Source organism: Penicillium hordei (assembly GCF_028827395.1).
Source record: "Penicillium hordei strain IBT 12815 chromosome Unknown utg000005l_segment0_segment0, whole genome shotgun sequence".
Lineage (NCBI taxonomy): Eukaryota > Fungi > Ascomycota > Eurotiomycetes > Eurotiales > Aspergillaceae > Penicillium > Penicillium hordei.
This window is the reverse complement of record NW_026623146.1, coordinates 4,349,886-4,368,171: the sequence shown is the minus strand read 5'-3', so window position 1 is coordinate 4,368,171 and position 18,286 is coordinate 4,349,886. Positions and strand designations below refer to the sequence as shown.

The 18,286-nt window shown below is 48.5% G+C and overlaps 4 protein-coding genes across 4 annotated transcripts; 3 read left to right on the top strand and 1 right to left on the bottom strand.

Annotated features, from left to right (window-relative positions):
* Positions 1 to 1,318: 1,318 nt before the first annotated feature.
* N7537_010467 (uncharacterized protein) lies at positions 1,319 to 1,615 on the bottom strand (the record flags this gene model as incomplete). Its single annotated transcript, XM_056901521.1, has 1 exon — positions 1,319 to 1,615. The coding sequence occupies one exon, from the start codon at positions 1,613 to 1,615 to the stop codon at positions 1,319 to 1,321; it is 297 nt and encodes a 98-aa protein (XP_056750189.1).
* Positions 1,616 to 2,405: 790 nt separating this feature from the next.
* On the top strand, positions 2,406 to 3,419 carry N7537_010466 (uncharacterized protein; the record flags this gene model as incomplete). The annotated part of the gene is made up of 1 exon (XM_056901520.1): positions 2,406 to 3,419. One exon carries the CDS (start codon positions 2,406 to 2,408, stop codon positions 3,417 to 3,419), a length of 1,014 nt encoding a protein of 337 aa, XP_056750188.1.
* A 375-nt stretch (positions 3,420 to 3,794) lies between these two features.
* On the top strand, positions 3,795 to 6,929 carry N7537_010465 (uncharacterized protein; the record flags this gene model as incomplete). The annotated part of the gene is made up of 3 exons (XM_056901519.1): positions 3,795 to 3,975; positions 4,031 to 5,559; positions 5,622 to 6,929. The coding sequence occupies 3 exons, from the start codon at positions 3,795 to 3,797 to the stop codon at positions 6,927 to 6,929; spliced, it is 3,018 nt and encodes a 1,005-aa protein (XP_056750187.1).
* Positions 6,930 to 13,078: 6,149 nt separating this feature from the next.
* Positions 13,079 to 15,298, top strand: N7537_010464 (uncharacterized protein; the record flags this gene model as incomplete). Its single annotated transcript, XM_056901518.1, has 7 exons — positions 13,079 to 13,279; positions 13,335 to 13,412; positions 13,478 to 13,846; positions 13,905 to 13,949; positions 14,014 to 14,240; positions 14,322 to 14,883; positions 14,957 to 15,298. 7 exons carry the CDS (start codon positions 13,079 to 13,081, stop codon positions 15,296 to 15,298), a joined length of 1,824 nt encoding a protein of 607 aa, XP_056750186.1.
* Between the last annotated feature and the right edge of the window lie 2,988 nt (positions 15,299 to 18,286).

Below are 18,286 nucleotides of genomic sequence, written 5' to 3'. Positions count from 1 at the left end.
AAGACAGGAGATTGTGAACATATTATGACTTTATGAACGTCGAGATCGACTCCATCACAAACAATTTTGAAATCGGTGAAATCGCCTCTTTCACGACATCTTCTGCTATTTAGTAAAGCATTGCAAATATCGCGGAGAACGTACTCCGAAATCTTATTAAGAATGCGCTGGGGTTGTGTTGACGAAGTGTTGGGCATGGTTGCGTTAGTGGTATTGGGAAGCAAAAATGGCAAGGTTGCTAGAAAGAGCTAATTAGTACCCGGTTCTTTTAGAAACCCAGCGCATAAAAGAACCGGGTACTTGAACACTTTTGAAACGGAAAGGTCAAGTTATAGCAAGCCAGAGTCTGAATATTGAAGTAAATGTCTTGACGTAGTACCTTTCGTTATGACGTCAATAACGGAACACAGCTATTTGTTAGTGCTTGATGTATAAGCTTTTTCTAATTGACCCAACTACTGTACTGTATCGCTTGGCAGAGATTGTCCAGTAGACACAGCCCCGAAGTGGGAAGGGTCGTTTGATTAACCCGAGTGTGGCTTAGCTCTTCCCTCTATTTATTCCACCGATGAAAAAGAATACCGTAAATTGCACGAAGGATGAGGGGCATCAACAGCAGAGGCATTTCCAGTAAATTACAAAGCCCCACTATCATGTGACTAGGACTTACAATACATTTCGATATTGATTGGGTAAATCTTTATGATTCTTCGTAGCTGTATTCGAGCTTACGTAGTCATGATGTTTATCAAAAATTTGCATAGGGTAGTCGTGCCCTTCGGAATAGAGGAAAGGACATGTCCAAGTCCATTTGTCGCCCTGCCAGGCTAGTTTTCTGATTGAAAATATGTATCAATGGCAATCAATATAATTTTCGCCATCTACATCCCAAATAACTTGGAGGTACCAGCGAAATGTTGGTATTCTCGAAGAATACAGAAGATATGTGGATCTAAGATGCGACTGAGCATACAGTATTCGTCGTTACCATGTTAGCTTTATTAGACACCTCGGGCGGCCAGGACAAATCGATGTACATGGGCATATATGGTATTACTTTTGATTGCAGCTCTCCCTGGAAATATGGTGTCACAAAGCAGAATTATGGTACTACTCTTCATTGCATTCTCCCCTCTTCAGAGGCCCGGGGCACTGAATCTGGGACATTTTAAGATATTACTAGATAAAGCCGTTGGATTTGAGGACTGACATAGATCTGAGGCGACATGATCATGTCTTGCAAGTCGTGACAGTGGATATGTATGTACAGTAAACGTACATATCAAACCCCGCCCCCGCGTCCCCACTCCGCGTCCAGTCACCATCGAGGCAGCCCATTCCTTTTTTGCTGTTGTTGAAGCTTGAGTTTGAGTGAACAATTTTCCTCGGCAATTTTCTTCAGCACTGCAATGGTAATATCTGGTAGATCAGTCATGATCACCATACTTTCGTCGTAAGTGAGAAACTCCTGCGCGTGGCATGAAATTGACTTAATTATGGCGTCTCGAAGCTCGGTCTCAAGAGGCGGAATGGTGACCCAGATTTCCTGGACAATTAATGGAAACCTCATTGCACTTTTGTCGATCCAATCCATAATCCGAGATCTCGCAAGCATTTTTAGAGGGGATATGTCAAACTTGTCGGCCGCCATAAACACTCCGAGGTTGTTCCACATAGCTGCATGAGGTTCCATATCATTACCAGAAGCGCACTTTCGATTTTCAAAGTGGGAGCTATGTGTGTCTTCGTAGTCTTGAAGGTATAGAAAAGAGACAACCCGTTGAATAGTTGCCAGCTCATCATCTGGTAGATCGACATGTGCTAAAGAAGCTTCCTTGTAAAAATGGTTAGCCATATGTAGTGATCACGGCAAAGACTTGTCGCATTTACTCTGAATCCCCCCTTGACTGCGGCGTCAAAAAAGGGTGATTGGGAACAGACTATCGCTCGATGTACTTGGAACTTCTGTCCTTCGCATGATATCGTCAGGTCTGAGTACCTACCTGAATCCAGCAGGCTTTGCAAGATTGGTTGAAGATTTGGAAACCCCATGATTAAGGTAGCTACAAGTAGGTCATATTTAAGGATTTACCATTCTACTATATATGCCTTTGGTTTAAGTATATGACGTCAGCACTAGAATCGTCTGCTGAAGTGGGTGTAAATTTTACAGTATTGTACATTCAGCTCTTATTCGTTTTGAACCTATCCGTACAACATCGGAACATGATTTGAAACACGAAAGTAGTCATATCTGGTTTAGCGGATCGTGTGATTAGGGTTTGAAAGAGAATCTCTTCGTTTCCGACATGGAAGGCGGTTACGGGGGTTACTGTAGAATGAGGGATAGGTATTGTCCGACAGGAACTCAACGGACGCTACTGTAGTCTGTACCTGCGGGGACCATGGGGATGGCCACGAGAAGCCAGCGGGTGGGGCTGAACCCTCAGCTTCCAGACCCCCCAGCCCGTCGCCCATCTCCCATCCTCGAAGCCGCAAACCCCGCAATCTCACCCGAATACCCCAACGTTGAGGACTTTTCTCTCGCCGAGGATGATTCTCACGATGAGGATTACTTTCTCGTCTCAATCACCTACGACTACTCCACCATCACAGCCCGAGCTCGTTCGTTCCAAGGAATAGTGCTTGCTGGGGCCACTCCGCTCCAACTGGCCCGGAATAGCTTCTATTACCGACCTTCAGGAGTCAGCAATGTGGCATGCTGTTTTGCCTGCCAATCGACCAAGCACTTATCCACCTTCCAATGCACCCCGTTCGAGGAAGTGCAACAACTACACGAGGAAGACTGCATATGGCAGATAATCTCGTGCGATTTGAAACACCACCTCGGAACTCCCAACAAACCCCCCTCCTCAACCACCCCATTCTCCTCCCCTAAACGGTCAACTCCTACCGCCGATTCCAGTACACAATCTACAGACGACTCCAGTACAAAGACTCAAACTCAATCCACGCCGATTACATCTACTACAGCGAAGGAACGGTTGAACACCAACCTGGACCGCCGTTCCAATCCGCTACCCGCCATAATAGACCCAGAGCCTCAACAACCTCCAACAGCCCACTCTCCCCAGCCTCATCAAACGATACCGTCCATCACTTCCTCGCCCCAAAACCAACAAACAACGTACGCTTCCGTCCTCCAGCGACCTGTCACATCCATACCGCAACAGACTCCTCCAGTGCAAGAACCTTTTCTTCCCGCCAACCACATACTCACAATTGAAGATCTTCCTCTTCGTTTTCACAATAAACCGTCACCGTTCCAGCTCGAGAATAAGACAAGCCAACGCTCAATCAAACGAACTCGGAACAAAACCGCATCTGTCACTCAGTCACTGTCCAGATTCTTAGCCTCTGCTTTGCCCGTATCCGTCTCATCCGCAATTCCACTATAGCCGCGCCATGAGGGCAGCCTAACAATGGAAACGGCAATTGGCCACGATAGGCCGTGGCGAGGCTCTAAGTTCATGTCAGAAAGTGGATCAATCTATATGTACATACCCGGATATATAGTCGTCGTATACTGCATATCGCTTTGCGAGGGGTCAGTGTAAATGAATACTACTACTACTACTACTACAGACGCGCTCGAAATCAGTTTCACCTCTCTATTCTCTTTGATTCTTTTCCAAACTCAATCTTGAAACACGCTAGTCTGTGTTCGGATTAGGGCAATTTCAGAATCATGAAACGTATTGTAACCTAAATAACATGATGAGTTACTCCGTAATTTATTGGAAATTATCATACGATTGATACCCTGTATCTCGATGTTCTTCACGAGTGACGAGTCACCTGACAGCGGGGTATCTCGAAGACTCAGCCCTATGCTGGCGACTACCCCTTCTAAAAATCACCTGGCTGGAACAATGGTATGCACGATATCATATGATGGTTCAAACTCTGGGTTCCAAGTTGGGCAGAACCTTGGTCATATAACTACTCAGTTCCGTAAGTGAGGTGTATAACTCTGAAAGAACGTGACTAATCGATATGACTGCCTTAGTACAATCGGAAACATCATTGAATGAAGCGTGCCTACGGGATCTGCGGACGACTAATCCTCACCATGACAAAGATCGTATTCAGAACACCAACGGAGGGTTGCTCAAAGACTCATACTGCTGGATTCTAGACAACAAAGAGTTTCAACAATGGCAAGACAACCAGAGCAATTGTCTCCTCTGGATCAGAGGTGACCCGGGCAAAGGCAAGACGATGCTCCTCTGCGGTATCATAGACGAGTTAACTCGATCGATTGGGGACACTGTGAATATCTCGTTCTTTTTTTGCCAAGCTACCGACGTGCGAATCAATAATGCCACGGCTGTTCTCCGTGGCTTGATATATTCGCTTGTCAAGAAGCAGCCATCTCTTCTCTCCCATGTAAAGAGTCAGTATGACCACGCGGGAAAAGTATTGTTCGAGGATATAAACGCATTCAATGCCCTCTCGAGGATCTTCACGGATATTCTGAAAGACCCGACCTTACCGACCACTTATTTGATTATCGACGCGCTAGACGAATGTACAACAGGCCTGGCTTCCCTTCTCGACCTGATTACGCAAGTATCGTCTGCTTGCCCACAGATAAAGTGGATTGTCTCGAGCCGTAACTGGCCTGATATCGAAGAGCGTCTTGACACTACCCAGACCGCCACAATTTCATTAGAGCTAAATGAGGAGTCTGTATCTGAAGCTGTGAGCAAATTCATTCAACACAAGGTTCACTACCTGGCGAAAGTGAAGAAGTATAGCGATGAAACTCGTGATACGATCGGCCATCACTTGTCATCCAACTCGCAAGGAACTTTCCTTTGGGTAGCCTTGGTCTGTCAAGAGCTTGATAGAATATCGCGAAGGCACGCTCTCAAGAAGCTGGAGGCGTTTCCTCCTGGACTGAATGCTTTGTACGGTCGGATGATCGATCAGGTTCGCAACTCGGAAGATGCCGAATCCTGCAAGCGAATACTGGCTGTCATGTCCATAGTGTATCGGCCTATCGCGTTTGACGAGCTGGCCTCTCTTGTTGAGCTACCTGATGATCTCTCTGGTGACTCTGAAGCTCTATCAGAGATTATCGCGATTTGTGGCTCGTTTTTGACTGTACGCGAAGACACTATCATTTTCGTCCACCAGTCCGCAAAGGAGTTTCTACTCAGAGAGACGCAAACTGGGGTTTTCCCTGGAGGTATAGAAGCTGAACACCAGACAATTTTCTCTCGTTCTCTTAAAGCCATGTTTAAGACACTTCAGCGAGACATCTTTCAAATTAAATTTCCTGGATTACCGATTGAGAAGGTTATACCACCCAGTCCGAGTACATTAGCAGCTGCACAATATGCATGTGTCTATTGGGTTGACCATCTTCATAATAGCAGAGGTCATGAAAAAAAAAATCTTGACATTGATGAAAGAGGGTGTGTTAGTGATTTTCTACAAAAGAAATACCTTCACTGGCTTGAAGCCCTGAGCATTCTAGGAAGCATATCACAAGGTATAGCAGCTATGCTAAAGCTCGAGGGCTTACTTCAGGTGAGTAATTGCTCATATACCGAAACCAATCTCCACTTCTGACATTAGAACTACTCTAATAGGGAAAAGGCGAATCAGCTACCCTTTTACATCGAGTTCAAGACGCTTCCCGATTCATTCGATACCATAGGCTAGCAATTGAAAGATGCCCCCTTCAAGTATACAGTTCACCTCTGATATTTAGCCCCATGTCGAGCCTCACAAGAAGATGTTATCAAGGGGAGAGACCGGATTGGGTTTTGAATGAGCCATTGGTGGACAACGATTGGAGTCCATGTCTTCAAACCCTCGAGGGGCATAGCGGTCCCGTCCGCTCGATCGCCTGGTCGCAAGATGGAAGCCGACTCGCATCAGCGTCCTCTGATATCACCGTCAGGATCTGGGATCCGGCCACCGGCCAGTGTGTGTCAACCCTCGAGGGGCATAGATATTCGGTCAACTCGATTGCCTGGTCGCAAGATGGAAGCCGACTCGCATCAGCGTCAGATGATAACACCGTTAGGATCTGGGATCCAGCCACCGGCCAGTGCGTGTCAACCCTCGAGGGGCATAGATCTTCGGTCAACTCGATTGCCTGGTCGCAAGATAGAAGGCGACTCGCATCGGGGTCCTCTGATAACACCGTTAGGATCTGGGATCCGGCTACTAGCCAGTGGGCCGCGTCCCTCTCATGGTGTGGTAGCTCGGTCAACTCGATTGCCTGGTCGCAAGATGGAAGCCGACTCGCATCAGGGTCCTCTGATAACATTGTCAGGATCTGGGATTCAGCCACCGGCCAGTGCGTGTTAATTCTCGAGGGGCATAGATATTCGGTCAACTCGATTGCCTGGTCGCAAGATGGAAGGCGACTCGCATCAGGGTCCTCTGATACTACCGTCAGGATTTGGGATCCAGCCATCGGCCTGTGCGCAACCCTCGAGGGGCATAGCGATTGGGTCAAGTCAATTTCCTGGTCGCGAGATGGGACCCGACTCGCATCAGCGTCTAGGGATAGGACCGTCAGGATCTGGGTTCCGGCTACCAGACAGTGCGTGTTGACCCTGTATATCAGCTCTCCCGACTTCGTTCAATTTGATAAAGTCAATTTTAATCATCTACACACGTCAATTGGTACATTCGATATAGGACTCACTGGTATCGTCACGTCCACTCACTCTTCGACCGTGCTAGAACAATACGGCTATGGTTTGAATGATGACCATTCCTGGATAACCTATAATGGAGTCAACCTCCTTTGGTTGCCTGCCGAATATCGACCAACTAGTTCCGGTCTTTTTTCTGTGTCTGCAACAAATGTGGCGATCGCCTGTTCGTCAGGTGTTGTCATATTTCTCGCGCTCACAGAACAGAGTCCCATCCCTGGCCTTTGATCAATGTTCATACTGCTTCACATCCCTGTGCCTCTCCTACGCAAGCTTTATCCTCAGTGGCCTATATCCTTATTCTCATAACCACCTTTAATAGAAACAAGTGGTGCGACTGTAGAAATCCTAAGTTGGGACTACCTACGTGATCCAGTTGAGGGTTTTGAAGCCGCAGATCAACGCATTAAACCGTCAGGGCAGCCGTGAGTCAACCACCTAGGACAGACTAAGCGCACGGTCAAGCATCCATGACCTCTAAGATATTCTCACTTTGCCCCTAGCTACGTAGCAATAAATGAGGGTCCGCAGGTTCCAAATCGGTCTAGTACAATCTAGAAGCAACCAAGGTCCTGGGAACTATCAGACCCAGGGTGACCAGGGTCACGTGCATTTCCAAATACTCCAGCATCCTCGGACCTTCGGCCAAAACCCATTTCATCCGCTCACTGAACAGAAGGGTGAGCAAGGGTGAGCATGACGAAAAGAATTTCCCCGTGGTGCCGAACAATGCCCATCAGGCAATGCCTTACGGGGCTTCAACCCTCAACACCTCCTTTCGTCCCTTGCACAATGGAGCCGAGGTCTCTCACTCGAAGCTAGAGATGATTCGAGACATGTTCGACCATCAACATCTGCAACAATCTTACCAATTTGAAATGTCAGAGCCCCTGCTATTTGTGTCAAATGACGACAAAGCATCATCCCTAGAAGCCGTAGATAATGAGATGGCTCGTCTCTTATGGGAAGCTCTCTTACGGAACTAAGCTCACCTTTGGGTGACAAATTCGTGTCTCAAGTAGACTATCACCTTACAGTACGTGCCGAAACTGGTGCAACCGGCTACACTCTTCGAGTGATTTTCTAACCTCACCGCCAAGAGACACTAGACCATATTATGAATAGCACCGGAATATTAATATTCCCGTACCAATCTCGATACCGTCATTTACTTTTTTTAAAATACGGCGCCTCGTCTCGTAACTGTATTGGCGATCCAAGGGAACTAGAATTTTCCATGGAAATGCAAACAAGTCAAACACTAGAGCTGGAGCATCTGGCGACCTGTCACTTCCCTCCAGCTCATGTCCAAGTGACGGTCTGGGGGGCTTACTCGGCACCAGACCTTGCAAATAGTGACTTGCATTACTTGCTTACTGTACCTGCAGCCTACTCATGAACCTGCTTATCATAATACTCAGCCTGTCAGCCACAGTCCTCTCTTCTTGACGCAATGTAACACACTTGGTGGAAGCTAACACACAACCATGTTAATAGACTCCTCAGTGGCATCTTCTGCCTTGGGGGGATGACTTACACTCCTTTCAACGATGATGATGATGCTTACCGACCTGAACTGCCCGATCTATGGGAACGGACTCCCTCGTATGCCCCCACCCCTGGTTACCCAGACCGCGAATGGACGCCATCAGTAATCTGCCCTTCACCCGATCCCGAGGATATAGTTGGTGAAAGTTCACCTTCCTTGCATCGACATCCGTCCGACCAGCAGAGTTTTGATCTTGTGGTTGAACGTGCAGATGGATGTGCATGGGATGAACAATCTCCGGACCGTATCCACTACCAGATCGAGTGGAGGGTTAAATTGAACAATCGAGTTGTGGTCAAGGATACAAAACAAGACCTGACTCAACCGCCTAGATCCTACTGGGAACAGATAAAAGAGGACGCTTGTAATATTCTACGACGGAAGACAGCCCGTGGCCGACGGGTGAGACTAGATGATACTGACATGGTGTTATCGGTGAACTCCCAACGGGACATTGACAAACACTTTGAAGGTACTAGGGTTGATTGGACAGTGGTCGAGAAACAGCTCCTAGCGTGGGCCTATCTATTCCGTCGTGGCAAGAAGATCCGGCTTCAGATATCGATCAACTACAGAGAGGACAGTGGACCTCTTCCTTCTAGAACGGACAAGAGAGGAAAGTCATCGGTGACTACACGGATGCTCGCTAACCGAGACGCTCAGATTGACGCCGAGCAGGTCTCCGGCCAACATTCCGTCTGGCGCGATGTGTATCGTGTCATGCGATGTCCCGGGCCTCCATGTCGCCACGAAGGACAATATTGCTGGCAAGATCCAGAGGGAAAAAGGCACCATAGATTGAAGACACACCATCTGAAGGCCCTCGTCAAATATGTGGAGCAAGGTGGGGTTCTCGAGACCCACGCTGATGTCCCTGACAGTGTTCGCGAGCAGCTCTATGCCGAGGAGAACCAGCGTCTGGACAAAAAAAAAGAAAGCTGCGGAGAATTCTACAACGGGTTCAATATGTCCTCCAATCAATATCACTGTCCTCCCAGCAGGATCATCTCAGCAATCGATACATCCTTCCGCTAATGACGCCATGCCCAACGGGCCCGGCTGTGCCGAATCAATCATGGTTGACGGCCTGCTAGATGTCGCTGTGGACGAATATACTGAATGGCAGCAATCGCGGGTGAGCAACGAGACTTTCAGGGAGAACATCAGCAAGGCACGCGATGTGACCCTCGAAAATTGTTTCGACCTCATGCAGATTTATGAGGATCAAGACCCAGGTTTCTTTGTTAAGCACGGCGTGAAAGTAGGTGCCGCCCGGCGGTTCGTTCGTGACATCGGCCTTTGGGTGAAACGACGCAAAGAAGCGACTTGTATCGAAAATATTCATTTAGTCTAGATATATTATGTGCTTTGATTAGATAACAGCCTACACTGGCATGATACGTTTATCCCTTTGCATGGGTTCGGAATGAACTGTAATTTCTTTCGGCGATCATACTGCTATAACAAAACAGGTAAGCTTGCTCTAAAGACCTTTCCCAACACGCTGGTACCGTATCACGGTAGAGAAGATATTGTCGGATATTAATTTGACATAATCCATGTCACTATTGTGAGTAGACTTTGCCCGCTATTTAATGAGGTCAATATTGCTTCAGCTTTAAGTCCCCACTGGATGTGAGACCTGCTGGGTGGGGCCAGTCTCCGCATCAATTTTTGGAGGTATCAACCTTGAGTCGTCTGTTGACCTGGAGCGCAAGGGGGTTAGTGCCACGGGTTAGGGGCCTTTTAGCAACTTAGACCTGTTATCGATCCTATTGGTGCACCCCTATGCCTGCCATTGCTCGGTGGTACATCTCCTCAGCCTCCTATAGCTTCCCTTGATTTCTGTAAAGGTGGGTGCATAGATAGAAATATAGATAATCGGTGCGCTAGTGTTCGAGTCAAGCTGCTACAGTGAAATAACGGTAAGCCATACCGGTATATGATGACGTGCTATTTCTATGCAAATAGCCCACGAAGTTTGGAGCGAATGGCTCTGTGCTTGGAATCTTTGGGATGCACTCAGCCTGCTGGCCTCAGGCTGTACTTAAAGCACCGTGATAATACTAACAACCGTTTCGGGAATACCTTGGTCATGTGCAAGGACCAGCGTGTCCTCAGTCCCAGGGAAATTGACACGGCCTTAACGATGTAAACTCCCAGCTCTTTGTCTACTAATTCCCCTCTTCCGCTCCGAGTACCGCCGCTCAATTCCGTAGTCCTGCAGACATTTCTCCCCGGGGAATTTGGGTGGTCCACCAAGACTGGCTAGAACGGCTTTATTGTTGGCCGTCAAATCATCCAGTACACCTATTTCATCCTCCGAAAACCATTTAGGAATGATCCACACCCGAAATGGTATTAGAGCGATGATCAACACAGGGAAACCTGGGAAATGAAAAACCGTTAGTCGCGTTTGTGAAGCTAAACAGGAGAAAAGTGATACCAATAGCAGCAATTGTCTCGGAGATGGCGACGCAGGCTGCGACCCCAATGAGCTGACACGCAATCCACAGTAGGACCTTGCGGTTCCGCACTTTCAGAAGAGGTTCGTCACGTTGCACAAAACGGTCCTCCCGCATTAGGTAAATCGCTTTTTCCATGATGCCGCTAGATCCAACAGAGCCCCATCCCACAATGAAAAACACGCCTGCGAACACCGCAGCAGGCATAGTGTGGAGAACGATTAGGAGGGGGCCCGTCATAGTGCCAATAATAGCCAGACCCATGACGAAATGCGATACGCGTTGTTCTACCACTGCAGTTGCCTTGACTATCGAACGGCGGATCTCGGCCCCCTCTCCTTCCTCAGTTGGCACAATGCAGAGATCCGTTTCATAGACTGTCAATGAATCTGTGTGTACGGGTGCCTGGCACGGGTTATTAATACTTTCAGAACTAGATTGGAAACTCAATTTGGCTTTCATACCTGCGGAACCAATCCGTTAGGGAAAGGAATACCAATGATGCCCGAAATAAATGTGGTGCATCCGAGAAGGAAAAAGTCCCAATGGAACCCAGCAGGCTTCTTCAATGGGAATTGCCGCGCTTGTGCCGTCAGGCTACTGACGTTCTAGCTATAAGTTAGCACCGTAGCTAGAAGTGAGTCTCCATTCCCCGGATAGAGTCTCATACATGATCATAGTAGAAGAGCAGCATGACCAGAAATCCAAACGGCAGCGCCACGAAAATCCATTTAGCGTCCAGTTCCCAAAAGTGAATCAGCCAGCCTCGCGACTGCGTCGGGTAAAAGGCTTTGCTGATAGGGATACGGGATATATCCGCTGCTTTGAGAGGACCAGGGATGTGCGAAAATCCAACCCAGAAAACCGTCCCGATCTATTTTTTTAAAAAAGAGAGGAAAGATCGTTAGCGGTTCCGAATGGTAGCTGGACCTATTCAGACTCCACATACCACGTATGCATAATCCGCCAGCAAACCCCGGAAAGCAGGCCGCCAGACGGTACTCGACCCAATGGTCTCCAGGCTGTAGATTGTCAGAAAATAGAGTATTGCGATCATGCAACTCATAAAGCCAGCGGTATTCCCTTTGCTAGTGAACTCGCTGATCAGTTCCTGCACACCCTTGCCTGGCCTCGGGGTTAATAATTGTTCTTCTTGACGTTGAGGTAGATTTTAGCAAGCAAAACTGACTGATGTAAATCGTTCCGACATAAAAGCCAAATGTTTCGCTCGAGAAATCCGTGGCGTAGCGCATGTAGTCGCACATGTTGCAGAAAGCAACAATCCAGTGGAATATGGCGCCCCAGATACCCACCCAGCACATAAATTGGGGGTAGATAGAGGGCTCATAGATATTTATAATGTCATATATGGTGTAGTTGAACAAAGAGATCAACCCCGTAATACCGACGATGGTAAGAGGCTGCACTGCAAGGATGCTGAATACCATCGCCGCCAGGGCGGATGAGAAGAGCGCTTCATTGATGCCATAAAATTGCCCAGTTCTCCGGTGCATATCCAGAGTATACGCTATGGCCGGGAGCATACTAGAGAACATGTATTAGCCTTGAGTTTGGTCGCGAGCTATGGTAACCCACTTCACAAAGTACATGCGAATGATACTGGCGACCGTTCTATACGTCCATGCATCGCGGATATCACTGCAGTAATAAGGGAGACGCCTCCGGACATCGTGATACATCCCCCTTCCGATCCGAAGGATACGCACGCTCTTCCACCCCGTGAGGTTGTCGTAAGTATAGGACGCAGCTAAATAATCTTTCGGCAGAGCTGGAGAGGGCACCCCAGAATGCTCGGATGTCGACATTGTAGACAGCTGCTCACGGATGCTCTGAAAAAGAGGGTGGAGGCAAGAGAAGGATGGTGGCAACGAGTAGGAGGGACGGCTATATAATAATCAGATTCTAGCAGGAGCAGTGTGCTAGTTGCTAGTCTGATGGCCCCAACCAAACACGCCCTAACCAAATCCATCCGAGTCTCGGGTTTTAAAGCTTGCGTCATTTGTTTTCAGTGCGTGGGACTCCGCTAGCATACCCAACACTCCAAGCCCCTTTGCTCGATAGATATTTCTCCTATTTACGTAGGCCAGCACCGCTCAATGTATCGTCCAACTTAGCTTGCTGTCCGGTACTTCATATAGTTCTCTCGCCTTCGCGACGGCAAACACATATCCGTTTCCTATGAAAGAGCCGAAACAAAAGCCCATCATCGCGTCACTGTGAGGTCGTGCCAAGCCTGGATTCTTTTGGAATCGGATGAGTCATCTCATTCTGCCCGGGCAGAACTTTGTGGGGACGGGGCAAATGCAACTGATCCCGTTAGGTAACAACCAACTCAACTGACGATGCATCCGATCGTGCACCACCCGGTCGTGACGAAGTTATCGGATTTATTCGAGAATGCAGATTTCACTAATCGTCTAGCTTCAACACTGGCCTCTTTCGGCCCTCACGATGGTGTCTGCCTGCGTATCGACGCGGTAGTATGCACTTCGAACAGCCTTGAACCGAAAGTCACCACAAAGTATGACAAGTCGCTGCCTCTGGTATGGAATGATTGGACGAAGCCCTACCTTCATTGATAACACTATTCCTTCCTAGGGATGGTTGAGCGTGGAAAACAACGAGATTCTGACGACAACGCCGAGCCAGGTTGCCTCTTTGAAATTCCCAGTATCGGTAAGTTTAGCGTTCTACGATGTATTAGAGACTATCAGACACTAAACCGGAGATCCTTGGAATAGTCAAAGTTTGATTTGCAATCCGGTCATGGGTATCCAGTGACCTCCCCGTCCACATCAATGGATGGCTTTGACAATCCCAGACATAAGACCGTCAGTGGGCTACGACCGTCAAAATCATCTGCCATAGCAGTGGCGACAGAGGATTCAGGGTCAGATAGCGATGCAGAAACCGGGAGTCGTCTGCGACCTTCCAACGTAAGAATCGAACCGTCAGTCCGGCAATTTCACAGCGATACCCGCATTCCTCAGCGCAAGAAGCCCACGAAGGACGCAGCTGTCCCCACCCTGCAGCCCTCTTCTATAGATAAGTTTATCGCGGGGCTCTGGCGGCAGGTGCATTCCCCTGTCTCTTTGAGTGTCTCGTTTCCGGTGCGTTTTCCATTGAGTCTACGCCAGTCAGATCTACCATCGCCTGACTAAAGTGCAGGACCGTAGACCAGAATTCAGCCTGGGAACGGGCGTCAGCCAAGCAGTACGTGTGAATTATTCCCACTAGGGAAGTGGGATTTGTGATATTCTAATAGCGATGCTTATAGGTTTTTCGGGCTATCAATGGTTTGTGCAAGAAATACTATGACCAGAGCCGGTCATCACGGGCTCTGGAAATAGTAGTGCAAGCATACTGGGTGGAATGCTATGAAGCACGTATTGCATCAATTCGTCTCGAGTGCCCAAGCTATACGAACGCCGAAGCTCGAATGGCAGCTCTAAAAGAAGCCTGCAGCACATTAACGTGGCATGAAAAGGAGCTCAGAAACAGGATGTAAGTCCTTCTTTTGGGTTATGGTTCAACCGCCCCTTCCTTATGTCTGCACGTCAGAACTCGTTGTTGACTAATTTCAAGGGCGATTTGGCGTGGCTACAAAGAAATTAAAGATTCTGGGGGTTGGGCTAGCCTAATATTTGCTGGGTCCGGTATTTACCGCGTGTGCAAATATAGGATAGGCTTTGATAACGGACTCTTGTCTCAGTTGCGCCACATCGCTTCTAGCCTTGAAGTCGCCGCAGATACTCTCCATCCTGGTTGGCGAGACCTTCTCCGAGTTGTTAGCCAAAACGGGTCTTGTCGATACGCTGGTCACCCTCATGAATGGGTCACGGTAGATACTGGTCCAGCATTGCCGCTTAAAAGCACCTACTCCCATCTGAAATTGCCAAACGGCTTCGATTATCAGTTCGTGGACGACTGCGTGATCGATCACAATGTGTTCGGTGGAGACGACCCTCGACGCGGGCTGGAAATTGATCCTGATATTTGTCAACTGTGCAAGGAACAACAGACCGATGATGTGATCTCCAATCGCTGTTCTTGTTTCCCGGCTTTGTTTGGTGGTGTTCGTTATTCCCTTCCTGTCCAGTTGTATCACACAACTAGTGGGAAGAATAACGGGGTGATCGCCCGCTGTGTACGTTGCATGCAGATACCCCTTCCGGTCTCTGCCAATCGCCCTTAATACAGTGATTACTAACATTTGAAAGGAATTCGAACGAGGCACAGCTATTGCAGAGTTTGTCGGTCTCGTCACTCAAGGGATTGAAGGTCTGGACGTGATGATGGGCGGAAGCCCAGAACGACCATATCAGGTCTTCCAAGGCAAAATGGGCAATTTTACTCGCTTCGTCAATCACTCGTGCCGCCCCAATAGCCAGTTTCAGAAGTTCTACTGGCGTGGGATAGAACGCATACTCGTGGTCTCTCGCGGAGTGACCGCCGGAAGTGAAATTACGGTGGATTATTCGGATTCCTACTGGGGGAAGCTGAAGAAGAATTGTCTATGTGGGGAGACTGGCTGCCGTTTCGCCCATCAGGCAGAGACATAGGCGACATGTCTTTGCCAAATACATTATGTTGCACAAGTGTATCACTCGTCTCGGTTAGAATGCGGTCGAGAGTGTGTAGAAGAGGGTTGCGCTCGGGGAAATTATGGGGAACTGCAAAATCACTTCGCCAAGCAGCGAGCTGATGGGCCCTTCTATCGACTGATACCCGGATATCAAGTCCTCATCGCACGGTAGATCCGCCATCCCCCCGGCTTCTCGATGTCCACCGCGCCATTGCACTTATTATGAAACTTAGCGGCGCTGGCGAATATATTGAGAGAGTCTTTCGTGATATGGAGGAGCTGGATGTCAGAGAAGATGGATCGACACATTTGGGATATCTTGCAGGCTTACGACTTGGCGGGTGGTTAGATACCCTATCAGTGCATTAGAAGTTGGTACGATGATATCAGCATGTCGAAGAATTTATGTATTTCGTATCTCTGAATGTTGCCGGAGTTCAAATACAACGTGGTTCGGAATAATGCCCGTAAACGAATCCGTTCTAGTTAGCCGGTGAGGTTAGTCCCGAACTTTGCTGTCGCAGTAGCGCTATATCTCTACAGCTAGGCCAGCGTGCCGAAAATGTCCCTCCGCGCTTTTCTCCCTCGCACCAACAACGTCAACACACCATTCGAGGAAGTTGTCGAATCCTTGCTCTGGATTTTCTTCGTAGGATTGCCAATTACGCCGGATAAAGGCCTTCAGCTCAGCAAAATACTCCTCAATAGGATTCAAATCAGGAGAATATGGAGGCAAATACACTAGCTTTACGCCAGCTTCTGAGCACATCTGTTCAATTCTGCCCGAGTGATGAAAGGATGCGTTATCCATCACTAGCACAGACTTCGGCTCGGGCCATTTCCCACAGTGCTGGAGAAGCTGCTCGATAAAATCCTCAAAGACGGATGCGTCAGTTGTACCCTGGAACACTCGAGACAAAACAATGCCATCTTGGGCATAGGCAGGCAGTATCTGGTATCGCTGATCACGATGAAATTTCGACACTTGAACCGGTGCAGTACCAAGGGGAGACCAACCCGTTCGCCGGAAGCCTATCCTTTTATCACATCCAGATTCATCGACATAGACAAGGTGGTAAGACTTGAAGTCTGAGATAAAATGATGGTATTCGTCCCGAAGGTCAAGGTTGCGTTCTCGTGCCTTGACCCGAGCAGTCTTTTTTGACCAGCCTTTGGACTTAAGGGCGCGACTGACGCTCGATTTCGTTGTTTGAAGAGCGAATTCGTCCCACAGAAAAACCACCATCTCGTCCAGATATAAGGCAGGCTTTTCAATCAGATGGTCGCACAAAGCCTTGAGCATGATTGGAGTTATACTACGGGGTCGTCCGCCTTTAATTGGCGGTGCTTTGACACTGCCAAACATTCTTATATTGGAAGAGATTCTCGAGATGGTGCTCTTGTTGCAACCAGCGGCCTGTGCCATCTTAGTTATAGATAGTTCGCCACTGTGGATCATGTCATAGATAAGCTCATGCTTGGAAGGAGCTAGGTTTGGAGCCATCTTTGGTTGGACCACTCGTGGTTGATCGTTAAGTACGCCTCACCCAGGAAAAGCTGCTTCGGAGGAGGGGCATGGAGGTGTCAGATGTATTGAAATTACAAGCGAATACATGCCTGAAATTACCATGTAACCTACGTACGAGCAAATACACAAGCAACTGCCGGAAGAACTCCCAATATAGACTAGTGTGACTTGGCCCAAGAGGCAGGAAAGTCAATCGAAGAGTGTAGTGGTTGCACCGGTTTCGGGACGTACTGTATGTAGAAATCTCGTAAATCCGCATTCTGTTCCTTTGCTCTCTGTCGAGCAACTTTCTTCGACCAACCCACCGAAGCAAGAGCCCGTTTCAAACTCGAATTTGTGACCTGGATGCGGAACTCGTCCCATAAAAAGATAGACATCTCGTCCACATATAGCCCGGGCTTTTCGAGGAGGCGATCGCATAGTGCTTCTATCATCGGAGGTGTTACGGTCCGTCGTCGACCTACTCGAGTCGGGGGTGCTCTGACATTTCCAAACCGGGAAAGGTTGTTGCTGATGTTGATGATTGAACGCTTACTACATTCAGCAGCTTTGGCCATTTGCGAGGCAGTCAATGATTTGCTCGATATCATGTCCTGGATCATTTCGAGCTTTGAGAGAGGGATTCTTGGCGCCATGTTGCGAGGAGAAAGAAGTCTGGACGTTAATGAGGAGACGGTTGGCAGAGGCAGTGGTCTGGTACCACCGATGGGAATGGGGAGCGACTCCGTATGCTCCCCCTTGCTCACCCCTCTGCTCAGTGAGCAGGTAAAATGAATTTGGGTGAAAAGTCTGGGGGATGCTGGCTATTAGGAAATGCACGTGACATGGGCGATCTCGCAGTTCGTGGGAGCTTTGGGGCCCATCTCAAAGCTGCGGACCTCAAAAAAAGTGGTTGCTTGGCTGGAAACCCATACGTTAGTTTCACCGTAGCAACAACAAAATGCGATCTCAAAGTATCCATCGTGTACTTGCAAAAGCCGGCAGCAATGAGCTCTCGAAGTGATACTGTCAAAGCATGCTCGTGCTGCGCTTGAGCTGAGTGTTCTGGCTCGGGTCGATCCGGTTCCTGGGAAGGTGCTGCCTGCCTGCCCCACGGCTCGACGTGGGTGGCCTGCAAATCTGGTCTCCTGTCTTAGCGCCGCGGAGCCGAGTCACCTGATGACGTACCCCTCCTTCGGTTGAGAGCCAGAGAAGAGCTTGTAATGAACTACAGACAGGCAAATTTATACGACTATGGCGTCGACAAGTCACTCTGGTGTCAACTATGGAGCCCAGGTGGGAATCAATTATGGCACATACACGGCAGATTTTCATCTGCCACCGGGTAAGTCAGGAACGGAACCAAACACAAGACCGAGTGACTAATTGCCGCTTCCCTCTAGAGCGGCGAGAAGCTCCGCCCAGCCCTTTGTCAACTGTGCCATTTACGCGCGATCC